Consider the following 18698-nt stretch of genomic DNA (forward strand, 5'->3'; position numbering starts at 1 on the left):
GTGGAAATTTTGGAGGAATATCAGATGGGCTGATACTCCTCCCTTGTAATCCTCCTTTCTGTTGATACCTCCTGTGGCCAGTGGCTTTTCCCCTGGTCTTTTTTTTCCTTACATCTCTTGCCCTGGTGCGGAGTCTGGTGCTGGGTGGCTGCAGCTCTTTGTCACAGGGAGGCAGTGGAAAGCTCACCTTGGCTGCCTGTGTGTGGGCTGGTGACTGCAGATGAAATCAAGCAGCAAAGTGACCCAGTGACAACTTTGTCACATATCTTGCTGACATGCTTTGCATGGCCAACGCTATTCCTCGCCCTCTGCTCCAGTCCTGGCCTGTTTAATATTGACAGGCTGACTGTTTTCTCACCAAGCCTGTCATTTCCCTGCTTAGTCTGTGAGGATTCTCAACCTGAATGTTTGCTGAAGGTGGAAAACAGATGACATCTTTCTATGTTCAGGGCCTAAGAGATACTGAAAGATTTTTGAGAGAACAATGCAGTGTGGGGTGGGGTGAAAATTTCCATAAGACTTCCCTTCCTTTCTGCAGAAACCTTGGTGTTGCATCTTTTAGATTACAGTAGCTAACCTCACTCCAGCATAGAAATCAATGTCATTTATTTATCTATAATTTAGAGTTCAGTGGGGCCATGGGGAGATGTACCTTGCTTGGGATACTGCCCATCAGTTGCTGATGGCTCTGAAAATAATACCAGACTTCTTACAAGTGATTTGATTTGGGTTTAAATTCCTTCCTCTGAGTCTAAGACTTGAATTAAAGACTTGGGCAATAAGTCTGCAGCATCGAGTGTTTCTGTATTGATGGACCACTGGAGGGGAAACATGTTTAAGCAAGTGCTGGCACCACTGTGTGATTTTTGCTGGCTTATCATCCTTCTCCACTGTTCATGGAGTACTAGGAATCTTGAGAAATACCTTGTCTTACATGGGCAGAAACCTCTGAGCTCTGGCCATGATTTTCAGTGTGGTTTTCAGTGGTATTCTCAACTGCAAGAGCTCTTGTCAAGATGGTGAATAGCTCACTGTCAGCAAGTTTATGTGCTGTTCAAATGTTTTGGCTCTATTTCTAATTGGACAGCAGACTTCCAGAATATGCTTCTCCTTATTTTCTGAACTTCCTTGAGCATGCTTGATTAATACTGGAATATCAGTTATCTGTTGGACACTGCAGGTGCTGAACATAAATTGAGCAAAGACTCTCAGGCTTTAAGAAAGGCACATAATGGTGTCTAAATAACAGAAATCCTTTGTATTGTGAGTATCATTTGAAATCTTTGGCCTCACAACTTGCACAGAACCTCAAACTATTTGAGCTCTGGCTGTACTGGAATAAATGATCAGAGCATTGCAAAGTGATACACCTGGAATTTAAATGAAACAAACAGGAATCCACGAGCAAAAACTGCTTTTTCCTATTCCTCCTTCCATTTCTGCAGTAAGAGGTCTAGACTTCTTTTTCTAGTCATCAGATATGCTGGTGTGAAATGGAAATCACTTGTATTTAAGTCTTAATTCTTTGCCTGGACTTGTTACCTCCCTATTCTTGCCCTTTCTCAGGGTGTTGTCCAGCACATGCCCTGTATCTTACTGTACCTGCAGCCACCTTTGGCTTGAACCCAGCTGAATGTTCCCAGCATTGGGCTGTGCTCAAGGTGAGCCTGAACTGGGAATGAACCTGCTGCTTGCAGTGATGTGAGTTAGGCTGAACTGAAGGGCAGGACGACATTTTGACATTGACCACATGGAAATGCAAAGTTTTAAAATGATTTATTTAAACCAGGGTTGAGCTGTTGTTCCTAAAGCCTTTTCATCATAAGTACAAGGCTAGCCACTGTCTTGTAAATGTGAGAGTTCAGCTGTTATGCTGCCTGCAGGGCTGTTGCTTGCACGTAGTGGAGGTGTCTTTATGTAGTGTGTACTTATGCTGTGAAATGTAGTCTGTGGGGATTGCTGTTCATTGTCCATTTCTGCTGTTGATCAAACACTGCATGACTCGAATTAAGAGAAGGTGCACCAAGTTAAACCTGGCCTCTTACTACATCTGCCAAGGTTTTAAATAGGTCCTTGTGCTGTTGATGTGGCATCCTTTATCTTGTAAAGAAATGTAAAGCCTTGGTTCTTCTCTCCATAGGCAATGCTATTCACAGTAAGTTTTAAGGGAATTAATTGTTGAAAGGTATCTGGGAGTGAATGTGGCTGTGTTGGACCAGCTCTGGTAGCTTCCTGGGGATGGAACTCCTGTACTCCCATGTTACTGTGGGAGAGGAGCTGTGCTCACTCCTGTGCTTTTGTAACTTTTTAGTGTCTTGGCTATGGATTATTGCTCTGCTGCTGCTGCAGTTTACCACAGGCCTCCCAACCAGGCACAGAGCAAACCCATCTGAATTCTCCCTTACTGGTTTTGCTGCTGCTCCCGGTGTCTCTAACAGCATTACTCAGAGCCAGCTTGCTGTTTGAGCTTACTCTGGGCAGTGCTAGAAGCACCCAAGTGATATTTTTGCTGGTTTGGGGCTGTAACTCCACTTTTGGAATTGTTAACACCCACCCTCCAGTCCCATGCTGAGTAGATCATACTTTGCTGTGAAAGCTTTTTCCTCTCCACCGGTAAGCAGACTTTTTGTCCCCTCTGTGGCAATATTATGAGTATGTCTGAATCCTGTTACGAATTCCCTTTGGCTTTTTTAATGTTATTTGTAACTGTTACTGTAGATTGCATCTTCCATTTTGTAGTAAGAATGTGACATGCAGTGGGGAGATGGCTTGAAAAATATATTGAAGGACCATTAACATTGCATTACTTCACTTTTCCTGAATCATGGGGCTTGTGCCAGCAAGATTTTGACATTCAGTGGACTCCTGTTACCAAGTCCTGCTTGGGGAAAGGAGTATTCCCACCACATGCTGAGTTGGCTGGAAATTTGAGAGTAGGCTTCTTTTTTTTTGGCTTTTTTTTTGCTCACTTGTTTTTAGAAGCAGTCCATTCTCTGCAAGAGGACTCTTCTCACCAGAAGCCTCAAATGAGGAGCAGAAAATAGAGGCATCACTTTGCCTTTGTAGGAAGTGGACCAAACAATGCAAGATCGGTCTGAATTTGCAATATAGTATTTAATTCCCGGTTTAATTAGATCTGTATTTGCCCTGTGCTCTGTAAGAATGCATAAGAAGTTGTATTCTCAGTCTTGTAGCTTCTTGTTTTATTGCTGTATTGTCCTTGGAATGAGTAATCAGAGCAGAGCTCCCACAGCTCTTTGGCATGAGGCTGTCAAAGGGTTGAAGCACCCGGAGATGGAATGAGCCTGCAGACACACGAATACCAGGCCTGGGTTGTAAAGCATTAAAGGTCTCCTGGGCTTTGGGGTACCTGGAACCTGAAAGTCATTGCTTGGTCCAGAGCAGCCTTGCTGGGAAGTGTTTTGTGTGCATTGTTCATAAGAGGAAAACCCGGGGGCACAATTATAAACAGAGCCTGCGTCACAAGCGGCTTTCTGGCACCACACTCCAGATAGTGGAGGATGGATTCCAGATCTCGCTTAAAAATAGAGAGGTCGTGTGTGTGGTAGGGAAGGGTGGAAGCACTGGGCAGGGCTGTGCAGAGGTGTTCAGCTGAGCATTGCCCCGTTCAGAAGGAGACTTGGGAATGTGACTTACCAGGGCAGGTGTGGAGAGTGGGATTTCTCCAGCCTTAAAAGAGTTGTTGCTGTCCTCAGCTATCTAGTGGGAAATTCTAGAGGAGATGATGCTGAATTGTACAGAGGTGCATGATGGAAGACCAAGGTTGGGAGCAAAACTGGGAGATCTGATTAGTTAGCAAGGGGGTAAAAGGTTTACCATATGGGTGGTCAAACACAGAAACAGCCAAGAAGACTGTAGAAATATCTCTTGTTAAAGAAAATCCAAATTAGAGTGAATTCAATACTGAGGAACCTGATCTAAGTTGAGATTTGATCCTTTCAGCAGGAGGATGGACTAAAGGTTTCTTCAAGTGTAAATGGTTTGTAATATTCATTTGACCCTGGGAAGGAATATTTCCTCTACTGAAGGGATTTGATACTGCAGTAGGATAGAGACTGATGCTCCAAGACTGTCATGGAACACATCCTCTGTTGATTGTAACAGATTTGTGAGCAACTGAGTTACAGTGAAGGGAAACTTTGACATCTCCGAGGGTGCCTAAAGTAAATTTAAAGCTTGGGCAGCACTGTTTTGAGAGTCCTCCTTCAATTAACTACTTCAAATTGCTATTGCACGTGGTAGGAGAATACTATCCTGGAGCCAGGATTTGATGCTTGTCTTGTGACCGTTTGGCATGAGTGTTCCATTGCTTAAGCAGATTTCTCTGCCAAGAGGATCTCTGGCTTCAATTGCATTTGCCTGGGAAGAGGCATCAGTGCAATTCATCCCAGTCTTACTGGGAGAGATGCAATGTCCTTATGTGGCTGCAGAGATTCAGTTAAATTGGAGACAAAGTGTGTAGGAACATGCTGTGTCCCCTGATAAGTCCCCTGTCTTTCCACTCCTCCAATTAGCCTTGAAATAATTGGTTTCCATTAACTTCAGCTGAGATTTCAGAGGGTTTGTCTTTATTTTCAAAAACAGAAGCTTCATGTAAATTGTGGAACTGTAGAAGAGATGGGATTCAGCATCCTTTGAAAGCTGATGCTGGGCTTTCATGGGGAGTTTGTTTCAGCTTAAGGAGTTTAGGCTGGAACTGTGGGTACTGAAGGTATAGGGACTGGGGGTCCAGAGGAGATAACCTGGAAAATCAGGCTTCAGTAATTGAGTGCTTGGGGACTTTCTTATTTGGGTTATTTTGATCCTTTCAGGGGTTGGTTTTATTTCAGAAAGAGCCATTTAATCGTAGAAACATGAAAGAAGCAGGGGTTAGAAAGGGTATGTTTTCCTCTTAAGGCAGTGTTTTCTAAAGCGGGTCTTGACCCTCTTATGCAGGAATTTTGCAGCTGCTATCCTAAGGGTTGGAACTATATCTGAGAGCCTACAGAGGCAAAAGCAGGGGGTATTAAGCAGATCCTAATACCCATTTGGGATCTCTTTCCTCCCCATCATCCTTCAACAAAATGATCTCCTGCTTTTCAGGAATAAAGCAGCAAGCATTTGGCTGTGCCTGTGTTTCATTGTTTTGCTAAGCCGTTGTGTTGGAAGAGATTAACCAGGGAGCAAATTTTCTCCGAAAGCTGATCTTGAGAGAGGCGGAGGGAAGAGCCTCAGCACTGACCTTGATCAGAGTGTCTTGAGGTGGCGAGTGAGTGGGAACCCAGCGCAGGAACATTAACCCTGTGCTGCCCACATCGTCGAGACTGCAGTTGGCTCTGATCGCAGCAGATCTGAGACTGCTGGGAGAGTTGGTTTGTCCAAGTTGTGCTACCCTGGCACAAGCTGCCCTTGGGGTTTTTCCTCATTGAAGGTTGTTCATAGCAGCCCAGGAAATCTCTTCCCTCTGTTGCCCATGTATTTGTTACCTGCTCTTAAACTTCACAAAACTTCATCTATGAGCTTTTGCTTTGTCTCTCTCTTGGTGTCATCTCTCCCTATGCTTGTTTTCACTTAGGAATGTGTTCAGCATCCTCACTGCAGCTTCTCTCCTTCCTTTGTCTTGCCACCCTGCCATTTAATAAGCAAACCGTGTGGCTGCAAAGCTTGAAGTGCCCATGTTGCCATGTTTTCTGAACTCTCCAAAGAAGCATGGAAACCCGTCTTTGTTTGGTCCCAGAAGCACGGCATGCTGCTGCTGCCACCAAAGAGCAGCTTGCTTGTGGCACATCGTGCTGCAGCTTGGCTTAATCCTCGCTTGATACGCTTTTGAGATTTCATTGTTTCTCTATAATTAGTGCTACAGAGGAGCTGAAAGAAATGACGAATTAGCAGGAGAGGGGGGAGTGGGAAGAGCAGGTGGTGATCGAGCTAAAGAGAGCTGCCAGAAAAGTAGGAGCAGCAGGGAATTAAATGGGAGGAGTTTCGAGTTCAGATGATTCCCTGCCATGTGCCCAGAAGGATTTAGTTTGGGATTTCATTACTGTTCAAATAATGCCATACACTCATAACAGATCAGGTCCCTGTAGGCCAAGGCATTGTCCAGCACTTAGTGAAAAGCAGTTTTTGCCCTGAAGTCCTAGTGAGCATTGATCACATAGACTTGAGGACTGGAAAGGAGCTGTAGCATGAGTGGTCCTGCTTTTAGTTAGGCTGCATCCATTGTTTCTGGTAGTAACATCCAAAAAGAATAAAACACAAAGCTATTCTTTGTGTGGTGACTTATTTAAAGCCCTGGACTTCATCTTGCAAAGGATTTGGTTCACAGTAATGATGTTGCATCTGGATTGTAAGAAGAACCTCTGTCAGTCGTGCTTACACAAACTGGGTTTAACTGGCACAGAAATCCTGGGATGTCATGATGTGGGGGGATGCAGGAATATGCTGACACTATTGAGTGTCTGAGATATCCAGAAAGAGTCTTTGAACACAGATACCTGTTCTGATGAGGACAGGTAGCTTTAGAGTTAAAAATACACACTGAGAAACCAACTGGGGAGTGAAAAGGGTTGTGTGACAGGACAGTCCTCTGAGGTGCATAGTCATATATTACAGCATCTGGCTTGTGTTTTCAGCCTCTATTACTATGCACCAAGACATCCAAAGAAAGAAATCATAGTACTGGTGTTTTGCATGTGTCAGCAGTAACATTACTTCTGGGATCTAACTCTTTCCAAAGAACTGATACAGTGTTTGTTTTTTGTTCTGACTTCTGAAAGGCTATTGCTGTAGGGAGACCAGCAGTGCTAGGAAGTGCAAACTCACTTCTGCTTTTTGTCACCACTTCTGTGCGTGCTGCTCTCTTTGTCTTGAGCTTTTGTGTGTTTACTTTTTTTTTCCCCCCACCAAAAAAGCAGCAGAAACAAAACAAGAGAAAAAACAAGAAGGTTTCTTGGGTGGAGAGGAGTAGGTCAGTGCTGCCCAGGATTCCCAGTAAGTGGGAATTCATTTGTGCTGGAACTACTGCTTTCATCCTGGATTCCTGCACCTGCTGAGCAGAGTGACTACAGGGAGTGTATGTGGAAGTTTGCTTTTGGGATGTTTGTCCTGTGCTTAATGTTGTGTATTTCACCTCTGCTTATGGCAATCTAACTAAATAAACTCTGCTGTCAAAACCTCCCCCCTTTGCTCTTTCTGAGCACTTTCTGTTAAATATCTGCATAGACCTCTCCATCATCTGTCATTTGCTCAAGCACCTGCTTACAGTGCTCAAATGTTGTTTTCAAAGCCCCTTGTAAATATTCTTGCTGTTATTGCTGTCCTTTTCCTAATAACTTTGTTTTGCCTTGTGCTATGAATAGTCTCTGAAAAACAATATGTGAGCAAGTAATAAATGGCCTCAGTCTTGAACTTCTTAAAAACCCATTTGCCTTAGGAAATAATAAAGCTTTAGCAACCTTAGCAGTTTGTGTTCTGCACACTTCTGCGTTTTGCCATTAAAATGTAAACTCCTGAGTACAGGGAGTCCTGGCAAGCTGATGCTCATGTCCAGGGTGCACTGGCCATGCCATATAAAGTGAAGTCAAAGTCCTGTAGCTCCCGTGTAGTAGGTGCTGGTTGAAGATTAGAGGAGCAGAGTCCCACACTTCAGGGCTTTTTAATTTCAGTGTGACTTGGAATGGAGCAGTTTTCCTCTGTCTTTCAGGGCTGGGTTTCAAGCTCTTTCCCTCACCTGGAATTTTATTTGGGTTGGTGCAACTTGGTGTGAGAAGACTCTTGATGGTGATTGTAGGGAGCTTCAGTAGCCTTTGTTTGAAAATGGAAGTTTTTGCCCCCAGTTTATGTGAATGTACTAGAAAAAAAACCACAAAGCTTGCAAAAATGTGCTCTACCTGAATTTCATAATCTGGAAGTAATTTTCATAGTGTTAAAAATAGGAGAATCTGCTAAATTAGGTGTGTTACACCAAAATGCACAATAGTTGTTTTAGTTTCTCTTTATTTTTATTAGCATTTTTTAGGTATTTGCAATAGGAACCTTTGAGTTATTTTTCAGATATCCTATCCCCTTTTTCATTAGTGTAGGTTTTACTCCTTTCCAGTGAAATGTGCAAATGTTGGGAAATGATGAAGGTAGAAAGTAAAGCAACAAGGTGTCCTATTGATGAGAGGTGAATGTTGCAACAGCTTCTGGAGGCCAGCAGAAATGAGCTTAACATCAAATAGATTTGAAGTCTCACTATTGTGAAGTCCCTTTCATGCCAAAGGATATGATATTGCTGAGTACTTTAAATCCAGAACTCCCCACTTGTAGCAGTTTGAAGGACTGTATGTTAAAATGTGGTATTTTTTCCCTATTGTGGCTGCTGTTTTCAACCCAGAAACTGAGGCAGGGTGAGAGCTGGAGCTGAACCTGTTCGAACAAAATCCACCTCGTGTCTTTGCATAAAATGAGGAGAGATGAGAACATCAATTAGTGCATAAAAATATTTGAGAAATCTCATTAGTGTTGGTAGCAAAGAGTGGCTTGTTTTGACACTTTGGGTGAACACATCAGGTTAAAAGTCTGTGTGACCTCAGTGGCATATCTTTTAAAAGTACATGAATAGAATCACTCTTTTATAAGGAAGCTGGAGTCTGGAGAGGGTTTTTGGTCTGCAGAGCTGTAATGATTCCTGGAAGGGATCATAAAGATCCACTTGTTTTTCTTCAGTATCCCAACACCTGGATATGGTGGCTGAGCCAACCCATGGAGCTGCACAGTGGGGAGAGAGCTTTCACTGGGCTTCTACTTGGCTCTGCTGTCTTTACTATCTGGCACTCAGAATTTTGTTTTCTGGCCTCCCTCCCTTCCTGCTGAAGTCTGTAAGGTGTTGGTAATTCTCTCTTTTTCCCCCCAGGGAGTGGAGCGACTGCGGTGGTCCAGGCAGCCTTCTGCGCTCCGAAGAAGGAGAAGGTGGCGATTAAACGGATCAATCTTGAGAAGTGTCAGACAAGCATGGATGAACTCCTGGTATGCAATCAGAATTGTCTGGGGAATTGTATTTCAGTTATTTATGAAGTATCCCTTTGCCAAGTGCCCTTAAAACTTTTCTTGAGGTGGGGTGAAGGTGAGGGAACTCAACTGACTTTGTTAGAGGCAGCTCGGTTGTTCTGGCTGTGGGACATGGTACTTAAAATGTTAAAAAGATCAGCTGTTGGAAAACTTCAGACTGTTTGTTTAGAGCTCAGCACTTTGTATAATCCCTTTGTTTTGAACTGAGTTAATGTGCAAGTGTGAAGCTCTGCTGTACCCACAAGAGCTCTGAAATTTGAGGGGGATCCAGAGCTACATGCTTTCAGAACATTTAAAATTTAAGGGAATGGCTTTGCTTTCTTTTCCTTTCCTGAAGTTCTTTACATTTTTTCCCTTCACCTGTAAAGAGAAGAACAGAATGAATTAGCTGTTGTTCCTAATCTCTTTCTGCTACTGATGCCAGCTAAAGGGATCACTGGCATATTGCAGGCTGCCATATGGAAACCCCAGTAATTCTGAGTTCAGGACAGGAGACAGAGTCCTTTCGAGCTGTAGTGCTGTAATTTTCTGCTGCTCTGTGCCTATTTTCTCAAGGTTGTCTCAATGAAAAACAGATTTTTGCAGTAGCTGTGGTAACTGAAATTTCTCTTTTCTCATCTGGGTCCTGTATTGATGGGCTTGGTTTTCTTCTGTTTGTCTGTGTGAGCTGGTGCCTCTGCAGTGCAGTGGTTGTCTCATTCACCTCACATCTGGAACAGCCCTGAATTTAAGCCAGGCAGACACAGACGTTCTTGTGAACATTAAGGTGTCTCCACTAGAATGAGAAAGCTCCTGGGACAAAACTTTCCATAGTAAATGTTGGCATTATAGAGATAAGGCCTGGTATCATCTTTTCTTCTGATGCACCTCACTAGGATTTTTATAATCCTGCGTTGACTTTCTGTCCCCTTGAATCTCGACAGCTTCTGTAGTTTACCTCAGGCATTTGTTTTGGTGCTTGCAATTAAAAGATAGAACAGAAACAGAGTTTGGGAGTCCTGCTACCTCTACATTTGTAAAATCTTCAGCAAATCACCTAAACAGGTGTTTCAGTTTCCACCTAGTGTCTAGTGGTATTTTTGTCATTATGGGTATCTGCAAATCTGCCCTGGTTAAGAGGAAAGGCCCCATTCAGTTTGTCAGTGCTCCTGTGGAGGGTTGCGTGTAGGACACGGGATGGTCTGTGTTCAAATCCTCTTATGGCTCATGCTAGTGTAGGAGTTCAAGATCTCAGTTTGTCCTTTCGTCCTTATACCAGCTCTTGGTATCCTTTTCAAGCCTTTTGTGTGGCTTACCCATACTACCCTGCCTCAGTGGTATTCCTGACTGCATTATCAGGATGTAGTAATTGAGACTCTGATTCTTTGAGTAATTGCCAATTCTGGCTAAAAACATTAGGTTCAGAGACACTGCAGAAACTTGATGTGTAATTTTAGATAAGTACTTCTAATTGCACATTTTAAGTCTCTAGCTGACCCATTCCTCACAATGATTTTTCCTGTTATGGGTGGGCCTGTGATGTATTGCTGTAGTCAGCTCTCCAGGGTTTCCAGTTTTGTGACTGGATCTGGTGTGAGTCCTTCTCTGGGTTTAAGTATGCAGCTGTAAGTATTCTTGAATTTAAAAATCATAGAGGGGTGGAGGGGCAAAAAGATTGTTTTGATCTGTAGCAGGTTCCAGGGGCAGGGGTTGCTGAGGTAGATGTGTTGTGTGAAAAAGTGTTTTCCCTGGGTTTGTTCTGAATTTGTCAGTCTACTGGATCACCAGTGTTGTTTTTCAGTGTAAGTGCCAAAAGAATGGAAGTTCCTGATTTCCCAGCTCTGTATGCTCTTATCTTCACTTCTTTTTGTCTTGTTTCCATATCTTCTTCTACCCTAAAGCAAATATTCTCAAGTTTTATGGTCTTGCAGTCTCCCTTCTTGGCAGTTTTCCCAATTAGTTTAATTAACTTTTCTAAGCAACTACTTTCTATTGCAGGGTTGTGCCTTCCCCACCAAAAAACAAAAAAAAAACAACTGTAGATGGTTGGTTACAGGTTACAGTTGTTTTAAGAAGCAAATGCAAAGACAAATATGATGAGTTCACACTGGGGTATGTTATGCTCCCACCTTGCTTTCTCATCTCCCCCAGTGCAGTTAAAATCACAAACTGGAGCTTTTGTGAGCTCCATTATTCTTCTGTTGCTCTGAGGCCATTTTTGCTCAGCAGTTATGGTGACCTGTGCTTTCCTGCCTGGGGTCAGGAGGGTGCTCTTGGGTTACAGCACTGCCCACTCATTGGGCAGTGTGGTAGCAAAGGGAAAATTTTGCTTAAATTATTTTATAATTATTTTTCTGCAGTACCTCAGACCTGTAGGCTTCTCTACTGAAGCAAGCTTTCTTATTCCCAGAAGCTGCATAGCCAAGAGGGTAGAAGAGTCTCACATTGCTTGGGAGAGGGTAGGGAGACCAGCAAACAGTACTGCCATCCTTAAAAAGGATGGTTTGGTTTTTGTGCCCTTTTTTCAATGTCTGTGCTGCTTAGTGGTTTGCACTTGTAGTTCTTGGGATGGAGAAGAGGAAGGTTAGTATGGAATGGGAATTGCCAAGTAAATGGCTCTATCACCAGCTGGATGGATGAGTGTCCTTGAGCTTCCTTCAAGCCTAGCTGGTGTCCAGAGGCCAGGAAATCTGGGACCACGTCCTTGCTTTGGAGATGGTCTGCTTAGAGTAAGTAAGTGCTATGACTTGGCTCATTAAAGGTATTGATCTTGATCCTTTTGTCTCAATATACATTTGAGCTTTGTGGGTGGTCAGGAATAAACTGCACATTTTGCATATACTGTATGACATTCTAGGTTAATGCACTAGATTTATTTATTGCTGATATGGGATATGGAAAATGCAGGAAGGGCCAGTTTTGTTGAATCATGAGCAAGCCAAGTCAAGGGCATTCAGCTCTTCAGCAGAACTGCTAATTGCTGTAAAGAATGTTGACAGCAGGAGCAATGCTGGGCAGAGATGGGCCTCTTTCTAACCAAGCTGCTGAATCAGATGATGTTTGTCAGGAATTTATTTCCATGCTCCATGTTTATCTTCTTTTTTTTTCCCTGAACATTTTTGAATGCTCACAGATCTTTCCTAGACTGCATGTGGGATTCAGCTGACAAAGAAGCGCAACGTAGCTTATAATGATTCTTGCTCAGGGATGTGACTGGGAGTGGAGTGTAAGGAGAGGTGGTCAAATACAGTGATGTCTACAAATGATCTTGGACTTCTTGATTTATTTTACTGAAGTTCCACTTTTTATTTGTCTTGCAACCCACAGTAGTTAACAACCACACTGGTGTGGGTTTGCAAACAGTCTGCTTGCTCATGTGTTGTATTTCACAGCTGCACACCATTCAGAGCTGTGCTTTGCTCTGACTCTTTTCCATTGCTGGTTACTTTGCTGCTGTTGCCAATTGTTGAAACACTGATGTAACATCTGCCTCAAAATAACCATGTCTCCAGCCTTTTTCTTGTATAAGTGTTTTCTTGTTTTAAAGAATTACTGATCTAAAAGGCCTTAAATCCCCTCTCTGTCCTACAAACTCTACTTCATTTTCATGCAATTAAAGCTGAATTTTCTTTCATCCAGATGGAGACTTCTTTCTCCATGAGTAGCAGATGACGTGGGTTGTCAGCTTAGCAGTCACCAGGAATGTTGAACAGCAGAGAGGGAAACATAAGCTATGGGATATTTCACATTGGGCTTTCCCAGCTAGGGGGAAATGCTGCCTGTTTATTCCCTAGGATGAGTCAACAGGAGACAGGCTCAGGAAGGAACATGGGAGATGTGGTACTGCTGTTCCTAGAAAGATTCCAAATTCTTCCTACTCCAAAGACTGATTGCCCTGGGCCTGACAGGTTACACACAAGTGAAGGTACTACTTCAGTGCTATGGCCAGAGGGCAGTTAGGAAGGCTGAGGGAACAAGTTGAACTGCAGTTAAACAGAAATGTCCTTTAGAATTTCATGGAAATAACCCAGGAAACTTGCTGCCAATAACATGGAGATCAAACATTGTGTGAGATTAAATAAATCAACCTATAGTTGAGAAGGTTAAATTAGATAGGATTTGAAAAAAGGATTATGAACTCCCCTGGTTTAAAGCATAAGCCAACTGTTAACTGCCCAGGCTTAGTCAGAAATCTACCCTATGGGCAGATAATTGTGTAACTGCTTGTTATAGGGTTTTTACACCTTCTTTTGAAGACTTGGACAGGATATTGAACTGCCTTTGATCTGACGGAGCATTTCCTACAAGTGGATTAACCAGACTAGAAGGTTGTTGGGAACAAAGCAGCAAATTGCTGTGGAAGTAGTACAGATGTTTCATCCATGCCTGTCATCTGATGAGAATTGCTGTTATAATTCCATTTCTAGCCCTGAGGACCTTCATAGTTGCTCCAGGGAAAAGAAGTCCCCAAGTGTCAGTGCCAGGGAGTCTGATAAATTATATATGGTTTCTGTATGGTTATTTGAACTGCTGTGTTACATGTACCTTGCATGTTGGATTGCAATTTAAGACTTAAACCTATGCTGGGTACAGCTTGGTTGTATTGTTTATCAAAGCAGCAACAACAGAAGTCTAAATTACTGGACTGGTTTAGGTTTTGTTTTGGGATTTCTTTTGTGTAAAGGTCACTGTGAACATCAGAATTAATGGTGGGTGAAGTCCTGAACATCGAATGTCATCCTTCACTTGGACTGAATGAGCACAAGATGGTGCATATAAAGAGCTTCAGAGAGTTTGCAGCTGTCTGTGGCCACTGATCACATTTGAAAGCATTGCTGAGCTGTAAGAACTGGTATTGATATGAACAACTGTGAGGGTCATTGATAGGTTAGTTGAGGATGTGGATAAAGCTGGCTTGCTTGTATCTATGAGAGGAGGCAGTCACTCACCCATTTGCTCTTTGGCTGAAACCAATAAAAATCACCATACAGGAATTGCTACACCACAACAGTTCAGAAACACCTGCTTCCTTCAGTACATTTTCACTAATGCTGAAGAGTTTGAAAGAGGGAATGACCACTGAATAAGGCTGAAGGATAGTCATTTTTAAAATGGGCAACTGCTGAATGATTTGCTTTGTTCCCATCACTGAAGATTACTTAATGGATGAAGTGTGTTTCTACCTTTCAGAATTGTTTCTTTTCCACTGTAGTTCTAGGGCTAATCTAACCCCTCTTTACTCATACCAGTTTAGCTCCTGTAGCCACTTGAGGCAAGGAGTTGAACTAGATAATCCAAGGAGTAGGAGTTGAATCAGAATATCTGATTTTGTCTTTTTCCCTCACCTTTTAAAAAAAGTGTCTCATTAATTTTGGTAGAACATATTTGGTTTTATTTTTTATTTTTAGTTATTTTGCTGCCTCAAAAGGCAAATGAATTATTATTCTGAATTTTACAACATTTTAACGTTAAAAATTTCTCTTGGAGCAGAATGTGAATGGTTATGGCTGCTTGTAGGACTGGAGCTCTAAATCCTGCTTTAAAAGGATGAAGAGCAGCTTTAATGCCTTATCTCTCAGCTGAAATCTCATGGTATAAGATCTTTGCCAGCCATAGTTGAAGCACTGATGTTTTCAAGGGGTGATCACATCTGACCTGCTTTGATTTCTATCTCAGCCATGCTTTCCCTCCCCACTTTTCTTATGGTTGTGATTCCCTTCAAACAGAGTAGCTATGTTGGTGGCTCTCTGGACCCCTGAAGCTGCAGGTAGCCACTTGAAAGCACTCTGCTGCTGTGCTGTATCTCCCAAGTCCATGTCAACATGTAGGAAATAAAACTAAATAAGGCACAATTTTTTTCCTGGTATTTGAGAGCAAGTGCCTCTGAAGCAAGCCTCAGGGGCAGATAAACACAGGGTAAAGGGTGGTGATGTGAAAAGAAAATACTATTAAAAAACTTGAGCTGGTAGCTAAAACACAGCCTTACCTGTTCCTATTAATTCAAACTTCAATTGTGTGTCACTGGGCAAATAAACCCTCATCTAAAATAGGTGATCTCCAGAAGTATGTTTGACTTACAGGAGACTAATAGGTTGCTTATGATTCTAGATTGTATGTCACTGCAGTTTTATTACTGTTTTGCAAGTCTTGAAATCTTTCTTTTATTGCCTGTAGAAGTACTAGGAACATTTGTCAGAACTCTTAATGGAAGCTATGGAGGCATTTAGAGCTAATCCCAGTCTATTTGCTTTTGGTATTTGACAATACAGATATTTTTAATATCTTGCCCAGGGTGACCATGTAACCATTTCCAAGCCATTGCCTGTGTCTAGACATGTTTTTGTCAGGAATTCATTCTCTGTAGCTGAGCAGAAAGCAGAGCAATTTATGGGAATTGGCAGGAAGGCTGTCCCTCATCACTGAAGCCATGGAGTGTCAGGGGTGTTGGGTGGAAGAGCTGCTTATTGCTCACTGCATCTGTGGATGGCATGGGGGTCTGTATCAAATGACCTATGGATGTTGGCAGAGAGGGAATAAAGCAACTTTTCCACCTTAAAACTTGTATGAAGCAGCCAAAATAAGTTCTTACAGAGGTGTGGAAATGATGAGATTTTTATTAGCAGTCTTCCAGTATAGTTTTGATGCTGGGGAATATATGGGAAGCACAGTTGTAACTCTGTTATCTGCAGATAGCAGTCTTATTAGGGAGGTAGGAAGAGGAAACCTTTACCTGCTGTGACTTTGTTGTGTTTGAAGAGCTGCAAACTCTCCCCAAAGCTTTGGGAGTAGTAAAGCTGAGCTTACTACACACAAAGTGGCTGTTGCTACATTTTATCCCTTCCTACTGTAAATAAGCTTTTGAGCAGAGTTGCCCAGTGATCCTTGAGTGGGATTCCTGCTTTAGCTACCTCCCTTCAGCCTCTGCATGTATACTGCTGGAGCAGCCTGTGAATGTATGACAGAATTGGCTTGGTTTCAGTTATGCCAGGAAGCATTTTAACCACAAAGCCCCTGTGATTTGCCACTATCACTTAAAACAATTGTATGGGTTGAGCTTTCAGGATGTTGGTACCCTCTTTGGGAGAGAACAGGAACCAAGCTTTGATGTAGCCAGTGTGAGATTTGCCTAGAAAACTGCTGAAAATGGAATGGGGGTTTGTGGGTGGGAGGGAAAGTCTGCCTGGCTGCTGCTCCTTCTGATTGGTAATAATGTAAAAACACTGAAAATCGTGGGCTGTGATGCAATTAATTATTCAGAGCTGTGCTACACTGTGTGAGAAATGGATTAATCTGCCTCTATTATATGTCCACTGGCTAACAGAGGTGTTTAATTGCACATATCAGGTTTGAGATTATTTATTTTTCTTCTTTATGCTTTGGTGCACAGATTTGAAATTTTTTTTGCTGTGTTTCCCAGCCCAGAGAGCAGATTGTGGTAGTGAATGAGAGAGGAAGTTCTTTGAAAATAATAATAAAATGGTAACTGTCACCAAATGCCTGAAAAATTCTGTAGTACAGGGTTGCTTAAATGGTAAAAATCTGATCTAGGTCTAGGATCTTAAATAAACTTGGTCCAGACTTTGTCTTACTGCCTTCTGTAGTCCAGTAGCATACACAAATATATATTGAATATGCAGTGTTTGTATACATTTCTCATATTACTCTCTCAATCTCTCAGGGAACTACTTTAAAATACTTTGACCAGTCTAGCTGAGAAAATATAAGGCCAACTCCTCTAGATACTTTTTGAGAGTGGTGGATTTGGGGCAGGTCTGGCTGATGAGATGGATTACCAGTCCTGCTTGTTGCTTTCCACCTTGTTTTCCTCTGGTACCACTTGATCTTCTGTTGTATATTTTAATTGTCAGAGAGAGCTACCAAGAACCACAGAAAAACTCCACAGTTGCTGATTTATTTCCTTTGTGAAAAGTGACTTGACACAAGTGAAAGTTTGCAAGGAAGGGAGCTGGAGCTGTCAGAGTAAGAAAAATATATTGTTTTAGGCTATATTTATTTTCACAGAGTGTTTTTTAGTCAGAGTATGCTACATGGAGATGAATAGCTTATTCCCCACTCTTCAAGTATCCTTTCCTGTTTAGAAGGATTCTCCTTTAATCTGCTTGTTAAGTTTCCTGGAAAGCTGGTGCCTCTCCTGGGGAAACAGAAAGAGGAACCAATTGCTTTGGATTCCTCAAATGCACCTACTCCCTGAAAAGCAGTGCTAAGTGGATAAATCAACATGAGCCTGTTCCTTTGGAGCTGTGATTGCCAGCTCAGGCTTTGCCAAGGGGAAGCAGTGGCTTTACTCTGAACTCGGTCACAAGCAGAGCTCTGTACAGGAGCAGAAGGAAAATGTGCTGCATTTGTGGGGTGTCCTGGGCACAAGTGAATTCTTCTCAGAGCTCTTCCTTAAGTACTTCAGTACCAGGGAAGTTTTGTGCTTAGAAAGAGGGAAGGATCAGGGGATGGAGGGCCCTTGCTGTCCTCCTTGCTTGTGTCCTGTGCAGGAATGCTGTAATTGAGAGCAGAAGTTCAGGGTATGAGGGGATGAGTGTCTGGGGTGGGTACAATTTGTCAGGTTGGGGACTTGGCTGAAGCACAAAGGCTCAGCTGGATGCAGTGCAGGGTGCCAGGCTTGGCTCAGTGGATGGCATTTGTCTATGGACAGCCAAGAAACTGTGAGTCTTTTTGTCCAAACTGGTGATTTGTGCTTGCATAATGAAATTGGTCAGTGTTTTCTGTGGTGTTATTCTCTCCATAACCTGGAAAATCTCAACCCATAACCAAAACTAAGACTAAGCACAGTCAAAACTGAAAACAATTTAATATCTCAATATATTATTGTCCATATATTGTCCTTGACTCCTAATAGCTACTGACTTTGTAATCTCAAAGTGATCTCTCTCCTTGTCCAGTGTGACAAAGGATATGGCTGTCCTTTGTGCCTTCAACCTAATTGAGCTAACCCATCTGCTTTCTTGTTGGGAAGAAACATTAGGAATGAGAGGCCTTTTATCCCCAGAGGCCAGTATTTCCCTTTCTCATCCAAGTGATAGTCTTCAATAGATTAAGCATCTGTTGCATAGTGTTTTACTGAGAGAAGAAGTCAGCATGAACTTCCTAGGTCACAAACCAGGTTGAATTTTTGAAACCAGGGAATACTCAGCTCTGGTATGATGCAGCCTGAGTGTTTAGCATATTTCTGGATTTTCTACATTTACCTTCTAGGTATCCTTTTTCTTTGCACCTTCTTTGTGTCTTGAGGAAGATAACTTCTGTGCCCAAGGAGCAATTATTGCTGTGTCCAACTGCTAATGTTTTATTTTTCTCTACAGAAAGAAATTCAAGCCATGAGTCAGTGCCATCACCCCAACATTGTATCTTACTACACATCGTTTGTGGTGAAAGATGAGCTTTGGCTGGTGATGAAGTTACTTAGTGGAGGTGAGTGGTCCAATTTCTTTACCCTAAGACAGCTTAAAAACCTGTCCTCTCTCCTTCTTCTCTCCCTTCTTTACCTCTTAAGGTTCCCCCCCCCATGTGAATTAAAACATTTTGTAGAATTGTAGCATTGTTTAGGTTGGAGAAGACCTGTAGGATCAGAAAGTCCAACCATGACTCCAGCACTGCTAAGCTGGTAAAACCCTGTCCCCAAGTGTCACATCCAC

General features: G+C 42.5%; 1 protein-coding gene across 1 annotated transcript in view; it reads left to right on the forward strand.

The window, feature by feature from the left end:
• The window catches only part of OXSR1 (oxidative stress responsive kinase 1), an 87462-nt gene that overhangs the window by 10178 nt on the left and 58586 nt on the right, over nucleotides 1-18698 (forward strand). The window contains exons 2-3 of the mRNA XM_015619624.3: nucleotides 8897-9009; nucleotides 18366-18474. Of these exons, the coding sequence (XP_015475110.1) occupies nucleotides 8897-9009; nucleotides 18366-18474 (222 nt within the window). The remainder of the gene's footprint in view (nucleotides 1-8896; nucleotides 9010-18365; nucleotides 18475-18698) is intronic.

Source organism: Parus major, chromosome 2 (genome assembly GCF_001522545.3).
Source record: "Parus major isolate Abel chromosome 2, Parus_major1.1, whole genome shotgun sequence".
Classification (NCBI taxonomy): domain Eukaryota; kingdom Metazoa; phylum Chordata; class Aves; order Passeriformes; family Paridae; genus Parus; species Parus major.